General features: G+C 37.0%; 1 protein-coding gene across 1 annotated transcript in view; it reads left to right on the top strand.

Moving 5' to 3' along the window:
• The window catches only part of DIAPH2 (diaphanous related formin 2), a 741115-nt gene that overhangs the window by 583545 nt on the left and 132176 nt on the right, over positions 1–25394 (top strand). Inside the window, exon 24 of the mRNA XM_065900213.1 lies at positions 3548–3672. Coding sequence (XP_065756285.1) covers positions 3548–3672 — 125 coding nt within the window. The remainder of the gene's footprint in view (positions 1–3547; positions 3673–25394) is intronic.

Consider the following 25394-nt stretch of genomic DNA (forward strand, 5'->3'; position numbering starts at 1 on the left):
ACTGAGTATAGTTCCCTGTGCTATACAGTAGGTCCTTGTTGGTGATCTATTTTATATATAGTAGTGTGTATATGTTAGTCCCAACCTCCTAATTTATCTATCCTCCCACCCCTTTTCCCAGATTTTATTTCAAGTTGTTGGCCTTCCAGAAGTAGAGACACTGCTTTACATTTACAATTTCCTGACAAGACATCACTTAGCTCATATGATACCCCTTCTTGAGAGTAGTATATACCTCATAGAGTTTTTGTGAGAGTTAATACATAAAACTAATTAAAATAATATCTAGCACATAGTAAGTACTCAGTAAATGTTAGTTATTACTTAGAAGCATAAGTAATGACTAACCCTTATACCTTAGGAGGACTAGTTGAAGGAACCAGGTGTTTGTAAGCTGGGCAGATTAAGAAGATGCAAGTGACACCTTTCCTGTAAAATAGGGAGTAGACTTGAGCAGTGTTGATTTAAGGCAAAATGAGGACTAATGGGTAAGAAGAGTTCAAGTAGGCTGGTTTCGATTATAAGCAAATAAAATTTTTCTAATTATATCAACTGTCAGAAATGAAGTAAGCCACTTAGGGATAGAGTGAAACCCCTGTTGTGGGTCTAGTTTATGCAACACCGTAGATTAACACCCCCTGAAATAGAATTCCACCAGTGAGAGAATAAGAAATGAGAAGGAGCCAGCAGGTGAAATTCCCAGCCCTTTTAACCAACTCTTCCAAGTTGGAGTTGCTTTATTTGTCTTACATGGAGACCAGGACTGACTACATGTTTAGGGGGACCTAGTGCAAAATTAAATTGCAGAGCCCCATTTTAAAAATTACTAAGACTTTCAAAACGGTGGCAACAAAGCGTTAAACAAAGTGCAGGGCACTTTTAATGCAGCCATAAGTTTGCATGTGGGCTAACATCCTTGGTTTCTTACATCTCCAGTACTTTATTTTCTTTCATTCATTCATAATGTTAATAAATTATTAGAGAGGGAGAATAGAGAAGCTGAAAAAAAGGAAAGGTGTCCCTTACTTCTCTTCCTTATCTCTGTTTCTCACTTTCCCCTGTGTCTAAGCATCTCCTTCAACTTCCTGCTTCCTTTCATACTCACATAATAATTGATATGCTAACTTCCAATCACTTCGGTTGTATCTAACTTCTACATGCACATCCAGTTGCAGAAGTGGGAAAACATTTAAATCTGAATCAAAATTTCTTGAAATATACATATTCATTCAACAAACATTTATTGAGTACCATGTGTGATAAGTACTGAGGGAAAAGCCAAGTGCTAGGTAGGGATCTTACCATTAAGTAGCAGGAGGTTTTATAGCAGAGACTCTATATACAAAAAATGAAAAAAAATTCTCACTCAAAGCAGAAGGTGGTGTGTGGAAGATCACTTAAACAAATAGAAGTGTCTCTAAATGGTAGAGAATTTGGACTAGAGCTCTAGAGGGATTTACAGAGGACTAAGGATTTGACAGGTGGAACTGAGGAGGACAGATGTCTCGAAAACATTGTTTTATTCAAAATTCAACTTTAGGGTAAAAGCAATTTTAGTGGATTAAAAAGAATGTCTCGTTATTTGAGTTATCTAGACTTTTGTGTGCATAGCAACTTGATTAGGCTGTTATTACTCTGTTGAACAATCAGAAGGATCCTCATGATCACCCCCTTTTTTACTACTGGAATTACTATTGCTTTTCTCAGGAGGATTACTATTGTGACTTAAACCTCGCCTATGGGCACATTTTGTTTATTGCAGAAAGTTGTCATGAGTTTATTTCTTCTGTGTAGCCTATACGACATAAACAACTTGTCAACTTCATATCTTCAGTTTTTCAGTCAAGCAAGTGGGAAAGGAGAAACCCTTTGAATAATTAGCAAGAATCTCCTGGAAAAACCCAAGAGAAAAAGTTCAGCTTTAAAGCCAGAGAGAATGGTTACCTCCACAGCAAACTCGTCCTTTAAATAAAGCAAGCAATGATTGCTGAGCCATTAGCACATTTATGGCAGGACAAAACTCTCTTCGACTTCTCCGATAAAGAATAATTTCCAAGCTTGTCAGATCTAAACAAATGGAACTAAATTGGACATAGCTATTTGAACTGACAGAGTAATAGGAAAAAAAAAAATAATTTGTCTTTAGTGTTGGTGTTTGATTTTCAGTCTCTTGAACTTCCAGGTATATTTAAGCGATTTCTCCTCATTGAGTTATAAAGGTGTACATGTCAGTGTGATGAATTTGTATCAGAAGACTTTGGCTGAAATTTGCCAGGGGATTGATTTTTGTCAGTCTCTTGAATTTTTCATTGTAATTCTGATATGCCTCTGAATGAGACTGAAATTTACTTAAAAAAAAAAAAGAATTGTAATATTATTCTATTTCTGTTTCATGGTCCTTTAATGAAAAGAACTGTTTCAGAGACCTGGATTTAAAAATCAATGTCATGGGGGCTTCCCTGGTGGCGCAGTGGTTGAGAGTCCGCCTGCCGATGCAGGGGACACGGGTTCGTGCCCAGTCCGGGAAGATCCCACATGCCATGAAGTGGCTGGGCGCGTGAGCCATGGCCGCTGAACCTGTGCGTCCGGAGCCTGTGCTCCGCAACGGGAGAGGCCACAACAGTGAGAGGCCCGCGTACCGCAAAAAAAAAAAAAAAAAAAATCAGTGTAACGGGCTACCTCTCAAATTCTAATAGTTACCTTACCTTTTCAACTAGAACCCTGCCAAATGCCGTTGATATTGATAGAAGTGTCTTCATACAAAATTGGCGGTCATAGAGTAATAGGTTATCTATAAACTAGTACCTCTGTGAAAAGAAAGCATCGTGAGAGATCTGGAAAGTGTGCATGTATTTAAGAGTAGTTTGAATACAATACTTAAGATTATTGGTTGTCAATGAGGAGAGAAAAAGAAAAGTGCAGAGAATGTTAGGGGTAATTAAAGCAACTAATGATAGTGTTTGAGGGCTCACTGAAGCTTTGTGGGTGTGTATGCACACACGTGTTTGCTCTGGTTTGCTCTAAATTCTCTGTATCAACAGTTATTTATCATTTCTCTATGAGTATGAAAAATACTAAAGTCAAGAACTTTTACCATAGATATTGGTTTATAAAAATCAGGATCTTTCAACAAGAGAAAAATATTTGATCCTTTTATGTAATTTAACTTTAAATCATTTATATAGCCAACATCACGCATTAATAAGATAGGATCTCTTTGAATGTTAGTTTCTCTTTAATCTTCAAATTAGATTTTAAAGAATGAAATATTAGGAATTCCATCAATAAATTTAAATAGAAATGGATTCATTTGAGCTAATGGCTGAATAAAATGATGGCGTTGCCATATTAAACATGATGATTTGGTATATTATATTACACATTTTCACTTATTTCATGGAGAGTAGAATTTTTATGAGTAGTAATTCAGAAAAATGTGAGTTGAGTTCATGGAACTATTCTCCACATTAAAAAAATACTTGAACTGATACTGTTTTCTTTTAGTTGTAAAAGAAATGTTCTGAACACTTTGCACGTTGTTCTTTAGTTTCAGCTCAAATTCTCAAGAGCAACCTTGCAGCAATGGAACAACAAATTGTTCATCTGGAACGTGACATCAAGCAATTTCCCAAAACAGAAAATCAACGTGATAAGTTTGTGGAAAAGCTGACGATATCCTTTATTTATTTAAGCATTTTGTTTATTTGTTAGTTTCTGTGTGTGTGTTTGTCTGTCTGTCCATATACCTATTTACCTTGTGGTTAGTTCTAAACTTACCATTCTATTCACAGTTTGGATGAATTTGTATATAGGCTGTTTTTATATTACCAGCATAAATTTTAGTTCATGACGTTTTGAATCGTAGAGTAGGCAAGGGAACAATTATATAAGAAAAAATGCCATTTCTCAAAGACAAATTTCATTTGAAGGCCCACAAGATATGCAAGGTAAGTCTTTTGAGGCTTGATGTGACCTAAAACAGAACAAAGAATCTCCTTATTGTTTAAAGGAAATGATCAACAGAAGAATTTTTTTGCTCAGAGGTTTTTTTCTTTTTGTGTGTGTGTGCAGGTATTTTCTGAGGCGATATGTGCATTTTCAAGGGCAATCAGAGGATAACTGGTATCAGTAGACTGAAAGGTTATGAAGAAAAAAATGGATGCATGCATGGACAGATAGATTAATTGATCAGTAGATTATGTATTTAAGTAAATTGTAATAGCTATCTGTATAACGTTAGGCATTGCCTGCTACCTAAATGCTTTTAAATCCCTATTTTACATATAGTATATTCATATAAATTACAGAAATATATGAAAGGAAAACTTGAGAAATGATATTTAGCTTGAATTGTTAATGTTAAATCTGTTGTCTAAAGATAAACTACATTAGAGCTGATTTTTTTTTTTTTCTATTTTGGTTTTCAAAAGTTAAAGCCATATCCTACTCTTCTGGGTTTAAATAAATATCTTGAACTGCACATTGATTCACCGTTTTATACCTCAAGAGGGAATAAATACTGTAAATTCTTTATCTGATAATAAGTAAATTCCTTCAACAACTATATGGCAGTCACCTTGTTTCAAGGTTAAATCTATTGCCTTTTTCTTCTCTGATATATGCTTTCTTTCCTGCCCAACTTGGAAGTTATGGTCCTGAGCTTGAATTACTTGAGAATGGCAATTTAGGTTTATGTGAAAAACAATTTTTATTTTCACTCTTTGGTTCATGAATTAATACTGTATTTTGTGTGGTCCTTTAGTGATGGTGAGTAGTTATAGAAATAGGAATATTGGGAACATAAGTTTGTGGGTGACTAGAGGCAGGAAATACTCAAAAATAACTTTGGATTACGTACCTGTCCACATCAGGGTATTTAATGTGAAGATTTAACTTTGTTGCTGATTAGATTTTTCTTTCAAATTTGTTATATTGTCCTGTGGCTGGAAGCACCACCTACATTTTTCAACTTTTGATTTTGATTCTTGCCTCACATACTTGAATTTAATTCCTGATTACCTTGTTCTTTTTAACATTTTCTTCTACAGTTGGCTTGTGGCCACACGACAGCGTACAACATTGTGGGGTCTTTGTTGCTCATTTAGAAAAAGAAAAGTAATTTCAAACCCTCATGAACTTGGCCTGGACTCTCTTTTATTTCTCTCTTTATGCAGGTAATTAAGCGCTTTAAAATGAAAATCCAGAGCCTTCTGTATCTGTATGTTACAGATGAATGGTTATTCTTCATTTAAGTGACACTAAAGCGTGACTGTTTGTCCACAAGGGGATTGAAAACTGTATTAAAATGTATGGGGCTGTTACTTTGCATATCATATTTTAAAAGGCAAAATAAAATACACAGCAATTTATTTTAGAGAAAAAGTTAGACTATTGTGTTGAGTTGTCTAAAAACTCCAAATTAATAAATTACAGTGATAGAACTGTGGCTCAAATTATTCTTGCTTCGGGAGACTCTTTGGACAACAAGTGAGAGTTTGTATCTTCTAGAAAATGGCAAACAAAATGTTTAATCATCCTATGATATATGAATTCTGGTGCCTCCTTAATATTTTTTCTACTCTTCTGGCAATTCCAAAAGAGAGGGATATTTTCTTGTGGGATACTTGATTCTGTTTTAAAATTAGAGCCATGATCCTATTTCTAGTATAGGATTCTTTGTACTGGATGATCTTTCCAATGTTTCTGTCCCCTGCCAATAAATTCTTTTGCTTCAGGCACTGGCCTTTTAAATTGAATAACTATGAGCACAAGTATGGGGGTAGTTTCCCCTTGAAAGTAACCTTACCTACTTAAACAGTAATCTCTCTATAAGGACTGTGAGTCCAAAAACTGAATAGCAGTGACACTCCTCTGGGCTTTCAGAAGGGCATCAGTGCTATAGTTAGCAGCAGTGGCATGATGGCCAAGGGCAAGTGAATATGCAGGTTGAATCTTCACCAAATCTCCAGGTTGGGCTAAGTCCCATAGCATCCTATGTTCACCCTTACTCTTTCGCAGTATTGACTGAACTCATAATATGCTCGGCATTGACAGGCCATGGAAATTCAACAGTGCACGAGATAGAAGATTTGACCACAAGTTGCTGACAGTCTGGCATTTACCTACTTCTCTGTCTTGCTGACCCAGTGACCAAGATCAGGTCTAGTGTGTTAATTTCTATATGCCCACCCCAATGCACAGCACCTAGCAACATGAAGGCGCTCAGTAAGTGTATATTGAATCACAGAATATTATAGCTATAGAGACAATGGAGATCATCTGGTCCAAGATCCTACTTTGACTTAACACATCAAAGGGGATATTGTTGAAAGAGTAGTAGGCTGTGCTTGTAGTTATAAAACTTTTCTTCATATAAATTTTCACAGGAACTTGAGTCACATTGAATCACCTTTTCAGAGCATGTAAAGTGTAATCAGTTTTAGAAAAGATAATCCACACCTTTTAAAAGTAAATGTCAAAAAAATTAACCAAAGAAAAGAGAATGATACCTCTCCTATGAATGGAGTGGCCCAGGCTATTTTCTGCCTCCTAAGCAATAGTCAGTGGCTTTTGAATGAAGCTTGTCACCTCTGCTTCCCTTTCTCTACCCCAAACTGGTTGCTTGTTCCAACTCAAAAAAAAAAAAATGGAAAGAGTAAAATAAGCAATATTAATTTTGTAAGACTACAAAACAGGGATAAATGGAGAAAATTCTCTCATAAATCATAGTAGAGAGGTTCTAGGATGAAAGGGGATGGTCTATAATGGATACAATAGCACCATATATATTGAAACACACATGGTTCAAAAATCTGGATACCATGTGTGGGAATTTGCTATTATTCTGATTTTTTTTAAAAGCAAAGTTCTTTGTATTCTTCATTCCAGTATGCTCATCATAATAATATTGGGGAAGTTTTAAGTTCAATTATTTGTACAGTGAATTCAAATAGAATCTATATTCCTTTTTTGGTAAGTTATAAAAATGATGATAATATTCACTCGTTAATTGAATGTTTACTATGTATCAGACACTGCCTAATTTTACATACTTGAGCTTTTAAAAAATGGTCCTATTCATTAAATGAAGAGTATTTTCCATATCTGGTGATGAAATTGATCACAGTTGTCCCTTTGTCATTGTAGTGAGCTCAGATTGTCTCAGGATAACAACCCATAAAGTTATTTGTCATAGGCCCCTTGTTTTAAATTCATTAATTTCGAGGGGTCATCTCTTTTTATCTTTTAAGGTTACCAGGAACTCTGTAGTCTCTGTCTGTGTTTGGCACCTATTGCAAAAATTGGTAGGGTGAGGTTCAAAATCACATCCGGTTTCAAAGTTTTGAAAAATAACCCATGCTAAGGAAGGGTGAGAGGGAGCACTGTGAGTGGTCTGCGTGCCAATCCTGAGGCTCATTCTTGTTTTGTTTTGTTTTGTTTTGGCCACACCACGCAGCTTGTGGGATCCTAGTTCCTTGACCAGGAATTGAACCTGGGCCCTAGGCAGTGAAAATGAGGAGTCCTAACCACTGGACCACCAGGGAATTCCCTGAGGCTTGTTCTCATGGACTTGACATTATATGTGGATTCTGATTTTTTCAGCTTTTGTCTTTTGACCAATCATGTGACTATGAAACAGTTTTTCTTTCTTTCTTTTAAATCTAAGCATCACTTTTACTTACTGCTCCTTGCTTTTTCCAACAGGAAAAAACATTCTTAAAAGAGGGCTTCTTAGACTTTAGAATATGCGTTGTGGTCCATTCTTAACATCTTAAACTGTCTACAAAACACGTTATCCACAGTGTTGACCTTACTGCTTATATCCTGTTGACAAATTTCTTACATTTACTTACATAGATTTTGTCAATGGCAGAGCTGTCTATTGCTGCAAATCAGCTTAGCTTTTTGATTGACTGCTGGCTAAATCATCTCACCAACTGGAGGGCAGGGAGGACTGAGCAGCAGGGGCACCATTAACACATTGACAAAAGTTGCTGACAGAAAGTTAATGACATTAACACCCTGTAGCTAACTATCAACACCTGGGAGTTTCTCATAGTGGGAGGGAGAGTCATTTGAAGTGGTTAAAAATCAAGTTCCGGAGGAAGCACATTGCCCTGACCAGACAATTCAGAACAGATTCGGGGTCTCTACTGTACTGCAATTACATTGATTTTTCTCCCACTATTCTTTATTAAGTGAATAATTTTTGAAAAGATGAAAAACTCACAGGGTTAGTGTTCAACCTCAGTAATATTAATCACCTTTGAGAACATGCCATATAAAAAATAGACAAAACAAAAACAAAACAGAAACCTCAAGAGCAAGTTTTTTTTGTTTTTTGGGTTTTTTTTCTCTCTGGTATGAATGTACTAATCCAGGCTGTTTTCTAGCTGCTGAAAAGTCGAGAGGTTTAGGTTAGGCTGGAGGGAAGTTTAGTGGCTCGGACTCTCTCTCATTACCTTTAATTGCCTGCCCGTCTCAAACTCAGAAAATTAGGAAGTTCAAAGCAAAACATTTTTAAATGAGACTGCTCAAGGAGAGAGGGTCCAGGATTGAAGGAAGGAAGGGAGGGAGGGAGGGAGGACAAAGAAGGAAAGGAAAGGGAAAGAAGGAAGGAAGGAGGGAGGGAGGAAGAGGAAAGAAGGAAAGGAAAGGAAAGGAAAGGAAGAAAAGAGACAGTGAGCATATGGGAGCAGTAATAGAGAAAATGCATACATTGAAAAGCAAATTGTTTTTGAAAATCACATGGGGGAAAATGTTGCTTTTTTAAAAAAGGAAGATTGTTAGCATTCTTTGAAATATACACTCTTCATAATGGTATTGGAAGATTTTTTTTTTTTTTTTGGCCACTGTGCATGCTTTGTAGGATCTTACTTCCCCAGCCAGGGATTGAACCCAGGTCCTCTGCAGTGAAAGCAAGTTTTCTTTTTTTTTTAACTTCCATTATTTGTGCAGTAATTTGCAGTAGAAGGTATGATCATCTATAATAATAAAAATAAAAATGATAATATAATAGTAATAATAGCAACTGTTTAGTGAATGTCATGTGCCCGTCACAGTGCTAAGAATATATAGGTGTCTGTATAATCTCAAGTGATCTCCAATGCAATACTATAGGGGAAGTACTATGATTAACCCCATTTCAAATATGTGAGAATTGAGGCTATAGAGGTTCAAAGGTTCAAACACGTGTGTGAGATCATGTATGTTACAAGTCTGGTTAATGAGGGCCAGGATTCAAGTAAGTCTTGGTCCTTCAGACTCCAAGCCTTGTGCTTGTAACCATGGTATTGTGCTGCCTCTAGGGTCAGAAAGCTTTGTAAATCTGAGATGAATTCCACATTTGTTCACTGTGAAATAATGTGTTGCTTCAGAAGAAAAAAAAAATTCTTTTTGAAAGGTTTGTAAACTAATTTAAAAATTAGCTGCTCATGTCTTCCACAAAGTCTTCCTTAATCATAGCAATCAAAATTAATTTCCTTGTCCCCTGTGTTCTCATAACATTTTAATATTTTGATTATCGTACTCGCTGACTTGCCTGTACTCTGCTTATGTGCGTGTGTGTTTTGAACACTGGGTTATAAAATCTTTTGAGTACAACAAGCCTAGCACAATGCTTTACAGAAAGTTGTCTTAATAAATGGTTATTTAATATGTTAGAGGTCATTGCATAATGATTAATATTAAACAACATTCTGGCAAGTAAATAGAAAACATTGGCTTGTGATGCTGGCATAACTTCAGTTTGACAAAAGAAAGGGGTATAACATGTTTCCACTGTTATTCCTTTATATATTTTGATTTTAAATGCAGGTATTAAGAATTATCTCTTTGGCTCTTGGAAATCACATTCTAAGAAACTGTCTCAATGGAGCATATGGTTTTTCAGATCAGTCAGTTCAAAAATTTTTTATTTGAAGAGTCTTGCTTGTTTGAACTTCAGCCTGAAATTACCATGAGCTCCATTTTTCAAACTTTGTTTAGGGAATTGATGGACATTTGGTGCGTGATGCTAATGGTGAGAGAAGAGCATACTGCTTGGTTAAAGGGTACATAAACCCTTTCAGGCCACTAGAGACTCATCTGAGAAATCGTCTTTTTCAGAACATAAAACGGGACATAAGTCATCTGAAAGAGTTAATGTACCCTCAACCTTACAAATTCTTATTTCTACCAGAAGCTAAATTTTAAGAGACTAAAAACCTTTCTATGGGATTTATTCATACTGAGTAGAAATGATGTAAAAAAAGAAGTTTGAAAAACTAAATGACCCAATGTGGTTATGGTTTTGTGTATGCATGTATACTAGAAAACATGTAGCATATACATGTATCTATACATAGATAGAGATATGACTTACAGCCATTTTGGTATTCACAAGAGCTTAAATTGGATATTGTAGCAATGAATATGAGTTTGTTTCCTTTTGCTTTGATTTCAAATTTACTAAAACTTTTATTTTCAATTATTGAAGGCACGCATAGTATGTTAAATACACACAGTTTATAGGCAATGATGGTGACGTTAGTATAACTAGTCAGTAAATATACTCTTGCAGCAAAATCTCAATCAGGTATTATTTGAGAAATGTAGGTAAATACACCAGTATCTTTTTCTATATTAGATGTCTGTTCAATTATTTCTAGTTAGGCTCTCTGAGATATAACTTTTGAAAATTATAGCAAGTAAACTTAGCTTTTCCTTGAACGTTCCCTGTTCCTTTCTTCTGGTTTTAAACTTTGAGGTATGGGAAGTGAAAACAAAAAAATGCAAGAAAGCAAGTCAATATGTTTAATAAACATGTAATGATACTGTCCTTTGTGTTGCAAAGGTAAAATAGGATAATTACCTACTACATTGTCCCAATTCATTACTGAAGTTAGAAATGGAAAGAAATACATAAAAAACATCACTGAAATTTTTCAGTTGAATCTTAATGATGGATATATATATCCATACACATACATATACACACATACCTCATAAGACAAGCATTTAAAATTACAATCAATTTGAGAGGATTACATCTCATCTACTCATTTAAAGCTAAGGCACTCAACAGTGGTGAGAATTGAAAATGAATGAAAAAATTTAAAAAGAAACTATAGAAAAGCTTTCCCAAGATCATTAGTGAAAAGGAGAATATGACCTAGTCACCAGTTGATGTTGTCTGGGTAAGAAGAGTCATGAGTAACTTAGTTGAAAATGGTTCCAAGGGGTGAAGGTACCAACTCCTCTTTACCTTATCAAAAGCAAACATTTAGTAAGTGGCTTTTTTATATCAGCTAAGGCATTATCGACTTTGTGCATGGCAACACTGATTACTCATCTCCAGATTTCTGTATTATGGTCCTGACTCAAAACCTAAAGAGATCCAATTTCATTTTGCACACTGTTGAGAAGTACTCTGTCCACTTTATTTGCCTCATATATATAAAAGTACTTTTGAACTTTAATGTTCTGTACAAATGCAAAGCATTTTTATTAATCCATTTGAATGAAAAGACATGTGGATGAGTATCAATAGACCTAAGTGTTAGCCTTGGTCTTTGCAAACGTAGGAAAGACACTCTGTTTCCTCACTTGTAAAACTGAAATGAAAATACTTCCCTTGCCCACCTCACATATGTTTTTATTAGGACTAGGTATAGTAATGACTTTGAACATGCTTTGTAAAATGAAGAAATAACATACAAGGTGTCATTGGTCATTCTGCTCTAAACCTCACAAATGGGAGATAAATTATTTCCCCAAAGGAAAATATTCTTTGTAAACAACCACAGTCTGCTTTTGCCCAACTTCATTTTATCTAAGTTGGTTTTTTGTTGTTGTTGCTTTCATATATTTTTTTTTAAGACTGAAAGAAAAAAGATGCATTCATGTAGTAAGTGCCTATGGAAGAAGCAGGAGGCTTGTACTTCATTATTCTAGGAGTATCCAGATGTTTGGGATTAAACAAATCCCTACATTTTTCACTTAGGTATAAGAGAGAAAGAAGCAACTAATAGAATTTGAAGATACTTGTATACTCCATGAAAGATGATATTCTAAATGTTAGGACACCTATAAAGTAAGATGCAGGTATGTTTCCTGCTTTCAAGAAGGCATGTAGTCAGGGAGATAAAAGTGATAGAAGATAGCAACAAACAATCCAAGCTCATTTCACAGTAAATGAATATAGTGCAGACTAAAAATGCAATAGGCCTTTTCAATATTTCTTCCCCTCTTTCGTCTATAGTGAGACAGCATTCCAGCTTTGACCACAGTTGGAAATTAATGTGGCTACTTTATTATTTTGTTGGAAATGTATTCTCTAGCCAAGCAATAGACCCAAATGAAAAGACCCAATAGACCCAAAATGGAAATGCATTCCAAAGCCAAATGGAAATGACTTGTATATTAGTGTTTGTTTTGCATCAACTATCTCCCTCAACACAGATAATTAAGAACTGACTGTACCAACAATTTCTCTAGGTTCAAAAATAAGTTTCTTTCCATGTTTTTATCAGTCAATCAACATCTACTCATTAAGCAGCTACTGCAGAACCTAGCACCATACTAAGTACCATGGAACTGAAGCATAAAAATGAAGTACAAAATGTTCTTTGCTCTAAAGAAGCTTAACATTTACTTAAGAGCATGTGTATGAGAAATAAGGCACTCAAATGATGGTGTTTCATAAAGTTTAATTGTGTGACATTGTTACCGAACCCAACTTGGATCCACTTGCCCACATGCAGTAAAGACAATCTACTGACCCTGGGTTGTGGTAAAGGAACAGACAAGGAGTCGGGGCAGCTAATGCTCAAAAAACCCGAACTCCCCAATGGGTTTCAGGAAAGCATTTTTAAAGGCAAGGTGAGGGAGGGGAGTTGCAGGGTTTGTGATCAGCTCGTGCACAATTCTCTTGTTAGTTGATGGTGAGGTGACAGGATGGTGTCACAGGGGTTAACATTATCAATCCTCAGGCTCCAGTAGGTCTGGGGGCTGTGTGCTTATGGTCATCTAGTAGTTAACCACTTCCATTTGATGACAGTTTTAACATCTGTAAAACAACTCAGGAAATGTACATCAGATACTGTTATCTATATATTTCAGGGAGGAACTAAAGAGTCTGTGACTGCCATATGACTGATTCACTGTTTAAATTCTTACCAGTTCTCCTGGCTCAATTGCTGTTTTTGTTGCTGCATGGTCACATCCTTTCAATCATTCATTCTTTTTTTTTCTTTTAATTTAATTATTTTATTTTTTTATATAGCAGGTTCTTATTAGTTATCTATTTTATACATATTTGTGTATATATGTCAATCCCAATCCCCCAATTCATCACACACACACCCCAATCATTCATTCTTGAGCCAGACTTTTGTGACTCAGGGGAGGCCTGGGAAACTTACAGCTTTTCTAGAAACAAGAGGCAGGCAGAGGACATTGCCAGTGGGGGGGTGGGGGTGGGGTCCTGTCCCAGGAAGGCCCCATAGGGTCCTGCTTGGTCACAGCATTGGTTTTAAATGCATTAAAAATTCACCAAGTAGGGAAGGTTGTGGGGTTTGGAGCAGCTTCATAGAGGAGATAAGACTCAACTCCTGCTACAACATTAGCTCTCCGTGTGCAGGAAGTTTACTGTGTTGGTTTTGTGTTGATCATCTTTTGTACTCCCAGTGCCTGGCACACAGTAGGCCTCAATACATGTCTGGTGAATGAGTGAATGCATGATTTACTCTCTGCTGACATTTCAAGGATGTTGGAGTATTTTGTAGAGATAGTAGTTAAAAATATTTTGTTAGATCCTCTCATAGGTCATCCAAGATGTAATTCTGTTTGACTTTGAAATTCATTTAATGTCTATTCAAACAAACCCCCCAAAAGCCCCTCATTAACTATGTCTGATTCGATAAATATGAAAATGATTTTGCATTTCAAGAACTCACCCATACTGGACTGTATGCAGATATTCTAGGATTGGATGGAAGGAGAGTCAGAATTTAAGATTTGAAGTGATCAACTAAACATTATAGGCCTTATTGTATTTACAAACAGGATTTTTTATTACTAAACTTTATTTTGTTCAGTGATTCCTATATTATAGAATTAAATAGCTTAAATTCATATTTCATGTTAAAAATAATTAGTTATAGGAATTGAGATACCATATGATGAGCATATGTGTTAGGTTATTTAACATATCTGTCTCAAAATTCAGATATCAATACAAAATTTACCCAGAGAGTTTGCCCTCTACTCTCCCTTTTGTACACAAAAGATTGTATCTCCCTTTTCCCCACACGTGTATTGTCATTCTTTAATGCCTGAATATGCCTTGTGAACAGTGCATTAGGTCTGTGAGGTATATAAAAATGAGTAAAACGTGGACCTTTCATTTCAGAACATATAAGTTTATAAACAGAATCAACAATATACCCAAACAGTTGTAAGACAATGTGGGTATGATAAATGCAATATAAAATGGGGAAATTGCTCTATAAAATAATAAATCCTAGTACATTCATAGAGGTTTCCAGTCTGTGTAGAGTGTTCACATACATCATCTTAGTAATTCAGACCACTTCTGATTTCAGATCACTTCTGATTTCAGATCACTTCTGACTGAAAACTTAGGGGAAGGTTTTATGGAGAGTTACAGACCAGACACAAGCAAAGACTCAATCTGTAAAGATCAAAAGTGTGTTGAAAGAATATCAAATACACATGATTGGCTCAAAGTAGTGAGAGTTACAACTAGGAAAACGAATAAAATATCAAATCCCAAAAGGTCAAGAATAGTGGTCTGAAGAGGTTGAACAGTATTTGGTGGGTTGTAAAGGGCTGAAAGGCAAATAACTTTACTTCTCCTTTCCCTGTTTCCAACCACCACATGGCATTTGCTTGAATGAGGTGGTACTCGCTACCTGCCAGCTATTGATCCAAGTAAGGACTAAAATCAGAATTGTTTCCAGTATTAGAAAGATTGTGTTTGTGTGTGTCTCATGGGGCAGATGGATTTTTTTTTTACCTTCAATTTAACTGTCCTGTAGCTTGGATTCGTAATACAGCAATAACAACTTATATTTGTATAGTATTTTACAGTTTAAAAAGCTCTTTTATCTTCCCCTGTCTCCTCTGAAATGTTCCATAATGAAAGCTGTTATATTAAGTCTTGCACCTAGTCGATGTTTATGAGGAGTTATTCATTCCACAAATATTTACCTAGTGATTCTCGCTATGTGCCAGGCATTGTGTTAGATACTTGGAATACAGTGGTGAGCAAAAAAGACATGACATAGCCTCAGGGAGGTTTTAGTCTGATGGAAGAGATGGACATTAAACAACTCCACAAGCAACCATGGCAGGTGACATGGAAGAGATTTATAATGCCATACCAGTCAGCAACCTAGTTAGGGAGATCTCTCTTGAGAAGGTGATGCTTCAGCTGAGATGTGAAGGATGGATAAGAAGTCAGGGAAGAGGTGAAGATGAATCTTTACTTCTGCCTGTTTATCTATAGGTGTTAAAAATATTTGACAGTTTGGTAGCTTGATGATGATTTGGTTCATTGAAATTCTAATTCATCTGTTTTCTTGTCCGTGGTCTTACTGGATTTGTACTTCTAGTGGAGTTTTAAAGTTGGAGAGTTAGAAATCTCTCAAATGGAACCAAATATTGAAGACATTTTATGTTTTAAGATCTTTTAACTTTTTTCCCCCAAAGTTGCTTTTACTATTGGTTAAGGATTGAATGTGGGTATTTTTGAAAAGCTATGTCAGATTCAGTGGAAAACCTAAAGCTCTACTAACCTTGTGGGAGCTGGAATTTTTTAGCTAAAGAGGTTCCAATAGATTTAGATATTTATCCAAACCGAACTGTCAGACCACCAGAGATTTTCCCATTACTTGTTTACATAGAGCTTAACTACAATGGTTTCCATTTTCAACATTTACTTTTTTTATTTAAACAGCTTAATCGAGAGCTATAAAAACACTGGATCAGTCTTTTCAAATAAAAATGAAATGCAGCTGCCATGGGTTAGTCTTACAGAAGAAACCCTGCTGCCTACAGGAAGTTTAGGTGTTAAAATGATGTTTTTTTAAATACCAAAAGATCTAGTTTGGATTGTAATGTCATATCTTTTAATTACAAGTTTATAAAAACCTGACAATTCTTTTGATTTGTGTCTGGTGTGTGTGCACGTGCGTGCATACGTGTGTGCATGCGCCTGTGTGTGAAATACCAAAAGAGTAATGAGATTAACATTATTGATATGTTAATTAAAAGAAGATTATGTTAACTCAAATACACATTGTCACACTACAAATGAGACATATTGCCTCACTATTTGTTTTTCTGCACATATTTTATATGTTGTTATTTATCTTTTTCATAACATAAGATGCCAAGATGTGCTTAGGTTAATAATACTAATATTGATCCAAAACTCTTTGGACTTATGAATGATTTTTACCTATTTTCCTCTTCTGTAAATCATTGCTTTGCATTTAAATCTTAATATTTTAAAAAATAAAGTGTTTTAATCCTCATTTTATTTAGAGGAAATAAAAGTATCAGCTTTCAATAAATTAGCCTGAACCCAGAAAATCAGGGAAATGAAATGATAATTCCAAGTTATGCAATTAAATACATTTTAAGTACAAAGGGATTGTATTAGATAATATTGAATGTCCCTTTCCGCTCTAAAATGTTCTTATATTCTCAATCCAGTGTAGTATATCCATCCTTGTTCCACTCAAACATTAAATGCATAAATGTTGAATTAATTTGCTCCCTGATTCATTTTACCAGTATTCATAGTATAATGCTATAACATTGTTTTTACTGATAACAAATTCATCTGTTCATTCAGCAAATATGTATCAAATACCTACTATATGCCAAGCTCTGTTGTTTTCAGTGATGAGAAACTTAAAAAAATATATATATCAATCTTTGAGCATGTAATCTGGTGCAGTAGATGGTCAAAAAACAAATTCATAGTATAATACCAGACAATAATAAGTGATAAGAAAAATAAGATGGGCAAAAGGATTAAGAAGGATAGTGTTGCTTTTTTTAAAAGATAAATTCGTCAGGGAGGGACCCCTCTTGAGGGAGTGACATTTAAACAGAGATTTGAATCAAGTGAGGAGATGATTTGTGTGAATAACTGAGGGAAGAGCTTTCCATGCAGAGGGGACAACTAGTGTTCTAAGGCTCTAAAGTGTGAACATGAGTGTGCTTGAAGCATGTGTCAGGCTGAGGACATTTTCTTCTACCCTTCTAGTTTATTCTGGCTGGCCTAAGAATTAAATTAACATGAGACAGATTAACAGGAGAAAATCAATCAAAAGTCTAATAACATGTATTCATGGGAGAGACCCAGGAAAACTGAGTAACTCTCCAAAATGGCCGAGACCCTCACCCTTAAATACCATCTTCAGCTAAAGGCAAAAGAGGATGTTGAGGGTAGTGGTTTAGGACTTCAAAGGGGAGGAAGGCAATTGACATAGAGATGGAAAAGCAAATGTTTGGCAAACAAATCTTTGCTGGTCTATGTAGAGACAGTGGGACACAGAGAGGAATTTTAACAAGCAGACTCTGCTAGGTTTCTCCCTGTCTACACACCTACTTCACACTATAGTTATCTATGGTGATAGCTCCCTGCCTGGAACACATCCTCTATCTACATTCTAAAGGCAGTTAGGGGGAAGGTCAGAGGTTCTTCCTGAGTCTTTTGGGTCTTGATTGTTTTCAGCTCAAAATAATCCAGATGCCAGAGAGATATTTTGGGGTGACAAAACTTTCTTCCCTCCACAAGGAATAGTAAGAAGGCTAGTGTGGCTGTTTTGCAATGAGAGAGGAAGAAAGGGTAGTGAAGGTAAAATCATGGAAGACCTTGATGTATGATGGAAAGCCATTTGAGGATTGAAAAGAGGAAGAATGATGGTTACAGAGATGAGGAAGACTGGATGAGGTAGAAGGGAGGTTGTAGCAGTGGTGAATCAAAAGTTTGGCTTTAAGATGTTCAGTTTGAGACACTATTAGGCATCCAAGTGGAGATGCAAAGCCTAGAATGTTTGAATAATAGAGCCTAAACTATAGGGAAAGATCCAGACTGGAGATAAAAATTTAGGAACCGTCAGCACATAGATGGTATTTAAAGCCATTAGACTATATAAGATTACCTAGAGAATACAGACAGAGAAGAGAGGTCCAAGGACTAAGGTCTGGGCTACTCCACCATTAGAAGTTAGGAAGATGAGAAGAATTTTAACAAAAGAACTGTAGAAATAAAAGATGCAGGTAGTGTGGTAGGAGGAAACCAGAAAACTGTACTGGCCTGGAAACCAAGTAACAAAAATGTTTGAAGAAGGATCCGTTTGACTGGACCCATTTATTCTATGCATAGATTTAAAAGGTATTGCTGTGGCTTCGTTAAATTAACATTTGTTAAGTAGAGCCCCAGGCCAGTTCAGCAAAAGGGAAGTTTCTTACCCTCAAGATCTGGAGGAAGTACAAAGCAGGCCTCCAGGGGCCCCATGGGGAGGTTAAGGCTGGGTGCAGGCAGAGGGAGAGGGCAAGACCTGGGGCACATGCCTTTGTTAGGGTCCATGGGTGGACTGCTTTGGGGTTCCTGGGCTAAGGCCAGATTGGTCAATTCAAACCAAAAAGAGCACATGGGGGGGAGGTTGTCAAGCTCTTCAGGGGTCTTATCTACTGATACACTAGGGGAAGGCCCTGGGAGGTGGGGGAGACTTGCTCATGTGGGCTGCTGGGGACATCACATCAGGAACTTATATTTGCTTGTGACTCTGCGGGCTGTTACTCAGGAAGGACTAGTGTTACCAAACCACATTTGTGTCTGCTCATCCACCATGCAGCAAAGGCAATTTACTGACATAGGGTTGTGGTGAAGGAAAGTACAGTGTTTACTGCAGGCAGCAAGCAAGGAGTACAAGTGGCTCTTGCTCAGAAAATGCAAATTGCCAGGTGGTTTTCAGGGAAGCGTATTTAAAGCAACATTTGGGGTAGGGTTGCCAGGGGCATGACTTTCTTCTGATTGGTTGATGGTGAGGTAACAGGGTAGTGTTTCAGGAATCTTAATCATCAGCCTTCTGGTTCCAACAAGTCTGGGTTCTGTGGGTTTGTGGTCAGCATGTAGTCATCATCCTCCACCTGGCTGGGGTCTTAGTTCCTGCAGAACAAGGCAAAGATATGTGTCAGGTAACTGCATATATCCCTTGAGGAGGAGCTAGGACTCTGTTTTACCACTGAACTGTTATTTCTTGACTACTTTTCCTTTGCTTCTGCATCCCTCACTTCCCTAATTAGTAACTGTTTGAGTCTGCTCTTTGGAACTCGGGGAAAGTCTAGGAGACCAAAGTCTTTTTCTACAAACAAGAAACCAGGGACACAGAGGGGCTTTTTACCTGGGAGGGTTCCAGCGGGTCCTGCTCGGTTTCAGTTCCCCCTTTTTTTTGATACTCCTCTATCCTGAGGGGACCAGGTGGAAGGGCAAGAAAGAGAATAAAATTTTGGATAGAGAGGTTAATCATAAACTCAACAGGAAAACTAGGTTTTAGGGGGACTCGGTTTCACTAGTGTCAGTTCAAGGACCCTGCAGGCCACTTGGCCATATTTAATGGATGCTGAGGCAGCAACATCACGCAGTAGTTTAGCTAAACTCTCGACCAGTAATGCGTGTAAGGCATTGAACTCAGACAGCAGAGAGGAGCTAGTGACTTCAGAACCCTCTCAGTATTTTATTGACAAAATGTAGACACATATCATGCATTTCTTCATTTACTTCTCTATTTGTTCAGATAGCACACACAGAGTTATGTTAGATTGTTTTTTCTTCTATTGTACCTGACTCTGTATTTCCAGATCAATCAAAATGTCCCCATTAAGTTGTCAGTTAAGTCACAAATAATTGCCATAAGCCATTCATTTCATGTTTTTAGAATCCTCTGCATTAAAGGCTATCAAATGCTTTGAACAAGTTTTCAGTGAAATCGCCATTATTTTGTAATTTCAGTAGCATATATCCCTTTGTAAAATGCTAGAATTATACCTTTTTGTTTGTTCGTTTTGGGGTTTGTTATTGTTGTTTTGGTTGGGTTTTGGTTTTTGGTTTTTAGGGAACAGCCTCTGAAGTTCATTATTATATAGAGCACTAGGCATCTCGTTAGGCACAGTAACTGTACTCTTATCTGCCTTCCTAAACTGTGTTCCAACTATAACTTAACCTTATTCATATGATCTTGGATTCTCAATTCCTATGAAGTGCTCTAGAAATATTTGTCCCAGTGATGCAGTATTATATCTGTCCATCCTACCTTAGGTCTGAAACTCTATTTCATTTCTTGCTTTAAAAATATCACCTTTGTGTTCTTGAGGCCCAGATGATTACCCCCTTGTGTGTGAATACATGCGTGAATGTGTGAATATATGTCTATATCTTTCTCATCTTTCTCTTTCTCAGTCTCTCTACATGCATGTGTTTCTCACAGAAATACTTATGCGCAGACACACTCGTATACACACAGAATGTGCCATGCATTGTTTAAGGGCAGTGTGTTGAAGCAAAATTGGCTCTTCATTTCCCGCCTGTGCACATACATACATGCACACACATATGCCCATGCCTTTGATGCCATCAGGGCAATCTGTTCAGTCAAAATGCACACATACATTTTGGAGAAGTTCCATGGCTTCCAGGGCTATATTTCTGTTGGTCCTCTTCACCTTCTACCCTCTAGGAATTCAGGGATGGTCTGTCTTCTGTCTCTTTAGAACTGACTTTACTCTCTGTCGTCGGTGTGTACTACCTGTGTTACGGCTCTTCATTTCTGCAACAGTTATTCTACCATTATTTTTGTTCCAGTACCTCATCAGTCCAGATCAGTACAGAGTAAGAATATCAAAGCTGGAGGCCACTGACGGTAGTGGAGATGAGAGACACTCAAAACATGCTCTTCTCTCTTGGTAGAAAGCTGGGGCCTAGAGAGGAGTGGTATTTAATAATCTCCATCTGCCAATGGCATGCACAATGACGAAGAAATGGTTGAGACTGAAAACAGTATGAGTTAAGAAAATCAAATATTTTCTATGTGCCAGACACTATTCTGGGCCTTTCAGGTAGAGGGCTTAATGAGACGGACAAGGTTCCTGTTCTCATGAGCTTAAATTTTAGTTGGGCTGCGTTGGGGATGCAGTGCTATGAAATGAAATAGTTATGTGATAGTGGCTGGGGTGCTACTTTAGGTTGGGAGGGTAGAAACAGCCTTTTCGTCACGGTGACATTTGAACCAAGACAAAAATCTGAGTAAAAGCATTTGGGGTTGGGAGAAGAACTTGTTCAAAATTATGAAAATGGAAATGAGTTTAGTATATTCAAGGAATAGAAAGAAGGTCGATTTGGTTGGTGTGTGGTTAACGAAGGGGAAATTAATGTAAGATGAAAGCTGAGAAACAGGTAGGAAATAGATCATGTCAGTCCTTGTTCACCAGGATGAGGAGTTTGAACATAACTGAACCAATCTAGGTGTTAGGTAATATTATTATTGCTATTGAGTTGAGTTTTAACTAGCCAGTTCTCCAAATGAGTTAGTGTTTAGGATGAATCCTAGCTCAGTGCTAGAGAGCTCATGGAGAATGTCATAGTACTTGCTGCCAAAGGAGTTTACAGTATAAATAATATATTCATTTGATTTAAAAAATAAGATTCTTTTGAATTGTGCCCACAACTTTGGAAGAACCAATATTGGCTAATTTCTTTTTTGCTTTAAACAAATTATTTTCTCCCATAAGCATTTATTTTGATGATGGACTTGAAATTGTGAGTTTCATTCACTCTAAGTTTGGACAGTATTATGTACAGTGCCTTAGAATTAGTGCAATGACTGTCATCATCCTTACTGGAACACTGCCAGGACATCTGGTACCATGTTTAATATAAAGCAGTTATGCCTTCTACCTCCAAACAAATGATTCATTGGTGGTTGGATATCTTATAACTTCTCCTCTTATGTAATCCTCTGCTATAATCTAATGTGTAAAGTGGAGTGGGAGAAAAAGTGAAAATTTAGTAAAAAACATAGCACATCAAGCCTTTGTCCTGGTAAAGCATGTCACATCTTAATCTGTGTTGTTTCAGTAAAGTATCAAACAAAAAAAATATGATTATAGTTTTTACTTTTTTACACTTGGTAGGAATTTTTTTGATCCATGCATGCTTTTAATTGCCAAATCTATTTTGGCTTTACCTTTAAAGAAAAGTCACTGCATTTTGCTGTATTTGTCAAAAATGACAGGCTAATTCTTTGAGTCAAAACAGTGTACGTGAAATGTGATTTTTGTTGCTTTTCTGAAGTGTATCACAACTTGTTTTTCGAAACCTTCTTTGCTGTGGTTAAGATTCCCATGGCATAGAACAAATTGCTTATTTTGAGCTTGCAAAGTATAGCTAATCGACAAGAATAAGCTTTCTAATATCTGCCATCAAACCAAGAAATGATGTGTTGTGCCAGAAACATGCATGTATAAAAGAAATGATTTTCTTACACAGGATGCTGCCACTTGGACTGTGCATAAAGTTGATTTGTAATATAAATTAACTCTCCAATTATCGATTGTTCCATCTGACTTGGACACATTAAAGCTCTGCAAAGAGGTTCCGAGTTATCAATAATAAGAATGCTGTGTATGAAATGTAATGGGGTGTGTCAGCTGGATCCGAGTGAGATATTGTAGTAAATGTTGCTCAGCATTACCATCTGTCACCTATTCTTTTTGCATAATATTTTAATCCATTAAAATGTATCTTTTTTTCTTAAAAAACATTAACCTACTTCGGTTATAGCAAAAAAAAAAAAAAAAAAAAAAAACTTTTGAGGTAGTCTCTGACCACTGACCTTTCCAGTATCCTGAGGTGTTTTTTTTGTTTTTTTTTTTTAACTTTTTTTTGTCTTGGTTCCCTCATTAAGATGAAGAATGACAATCCCTAGAAATAGAGCATGCCAAGCTCCCAGGTGCACTGCTAACAAGTAGTAAGTCACATTAACTTCTTAACTCCTCAGACAAGAACTACATTTGGCCGTGAGATATTGCTTCTGAAACTGCTTGTTCTCAGGAGCCATGATTGAATGAACTTAGAGACTTGCTTTCACTAAGTGGAATGGAAAACTCATGTCACAGCATGTCAGTTCCTGCTTAGTGAATAAGATACTCCCTGGGGTATAAATTAGGCAGTTTACATACATAACTCTTTTAGGGCACCTAGACCCCATTGATTTCCTTGTGACTTCAGTGTGTGAAATAGTACCCATGTGACTTAAAAGACTTAACATACAGCTACACTGTCCAACTTTGACCCTCCAAATAGTTCACTCATCTGAGAGGGTCTGGTTCAACGGGGTCTCCTCCCTCTAATGAGAAAGGGAGCTCTTTGCACCCCCTTGCCTTGCTGCTCTCAGGCCACTAAATGAAAGGAACTTCCAAGTCAGTTAGAGCCATTTACCAGATGAACCTCGTGGCCTGAATAAGTTAAACACTGTTAAGTCTGGCAATTTACTATAATCAAAGAGTTCCAGCAGAAAATATGCTGGTTCTGATTTCTAGCCAATCTGTGTTTATGCAATGCTGCTCTTGGCAGCTCCCTGGGTTATTTTGAGTCGCCTACTCTTCTAGTCCTCCTCTTGTTCTTAATTTGTAAAATGAAACAAATTACTGACCCTTGAATTGTGCTATTATACATGCTTGAGTAATTTCATTTCATTTACAAAGAACTCTATTTATTTATTATTTACACTCTACCTACTTCCAGAGCAATGTGTACTGGCTTATTTTTAAATCTTTCTAATTCCAGTCAACTGAGTATTTTTCCAAGGCCTATTCTGAAGAAGATATGTCATCCAACGGTATTTCACATTTACTGGGCTACTGTGATATGTTGATTATTATAGCATTTCTCTGGTCACCTATAAGTGACTGTATTAACAAAATGTCTTGCCTAGGGTTTACTATCACTTATTTTGAGGTGGTATGGCCTATTGGGAAAGAATATAAAACTTAGGTTAGAGTTATGTGCATAGTTCTTCCAAATATGTGACCTTGGGAAAGTCACTTGCCAATCCTTGCTCGAATTTACTCAATTTTTGTTTAATTTATTAATTTTCTTTATATTTTTTGGCTGCGTCGGGTCTTAGTTGCGGCATGCGGGATCTTTTGTTGTGGTGTGCAGGCTTCTCTCTAGTTGTGGCTCATGGACTTCTCTCCAGTTGTGGTACATGGACTTCTCTCTAGTTGTGGCGCATGGGCTCCAGGGCGCATGGGCTCTGTAGTTTGCAGCACACAGGCTCTCTTGTTGAGGCGCATGAGCCCAGTAGTTGTGGCGCACAGGCTTAGTTGCCCCGTGGCATGTGGGATCTTAGTCCCCTGACCAGGGATCGAGCCCGTGTCTCCTGCATTGGAAGGCGGATTCTTTACCACTGGACCACCAGGGAAGTCCCTACTCAGTTTTAAAAGTAGTGTTTTTTGCATCTCTCTCCAAACCTTACAAGGTTAGAACAATCAATGCAGTAAATATCAGTTGCAGATAAAGTGTTTAAGTCCTATGTTTCTCCCTTTGTTAACACCAGGTAGAGTAACTGTCAATTGAATTGAAATGATCAAGCACCTCCTCCCGTGTACTCAGGCATTGTTCAGACAAACAGGGGAGAGAGATGGCAAGGCAGGGTCCCTATATTAAAGAGTCCACAGTATGGTGGGGGAAAAGCCAAGCACACAGCAAGTGTGATAAATTCCTGATGGAATCGGTGGCACAAGTGATATATACAAAAGTGTCATAGCTGGCAGGAAGTGGAAGCAGTGACCTCTGACCAGGGGACTGGGGAATAGGTGAAAAATGAGGATAAAGCAAGATAGGTGTGGAAAATTCCTTCAAAAACTCTTTGTAGATACTAAGACACAAACTTACTGTCAGTGTCATTGATTTGTTTTAACGGACATTTGTGCAGTATTTGCTATATGCAAGACACCGTTCTAAATGTTTTACAGTGGTAACTCGTTTGATCCTATTGATAACCACAGTGAGGTAGATGCTATTAACTTCATTTTACATTATGAGAAAATTGGTACAGAGGGGCTAAGTTGCCCCAGGTTACAGAGCTACTAACTGGCGGAGCTGATTTTGAACCTGAGAGTCAGGCTCTAGAGGTGGCACTCTTAACTAGGTTTGCTATAGTGCTTCCCCATCACCCACTAACACAGAAGTTGACATCTATGCTTGAATCCAGTGCTAGAATCCCTTCTATGGCATCCTGACGTGGCCATTTTGATCTCTATTTGAGGACCTAGAGAAATGACAAGGTGCTAATAACTACCTGTTGAAATAG

Source organism: Phocoena phocoena, chromosome X, assembly GCF_963924675.1.
Source record: "Phocoena phocoena chromosome X, mPhoPho1.1, whole genome shotgun sequence".
In the NCBI taxonomy this organism is placed as follows: domain Eukaryota; kingdom Metazoa; phylum Chordata; class Mammalia; order Artiodactyla; family Phocoenidae; genus Phocoena; species Phocoena phocoena.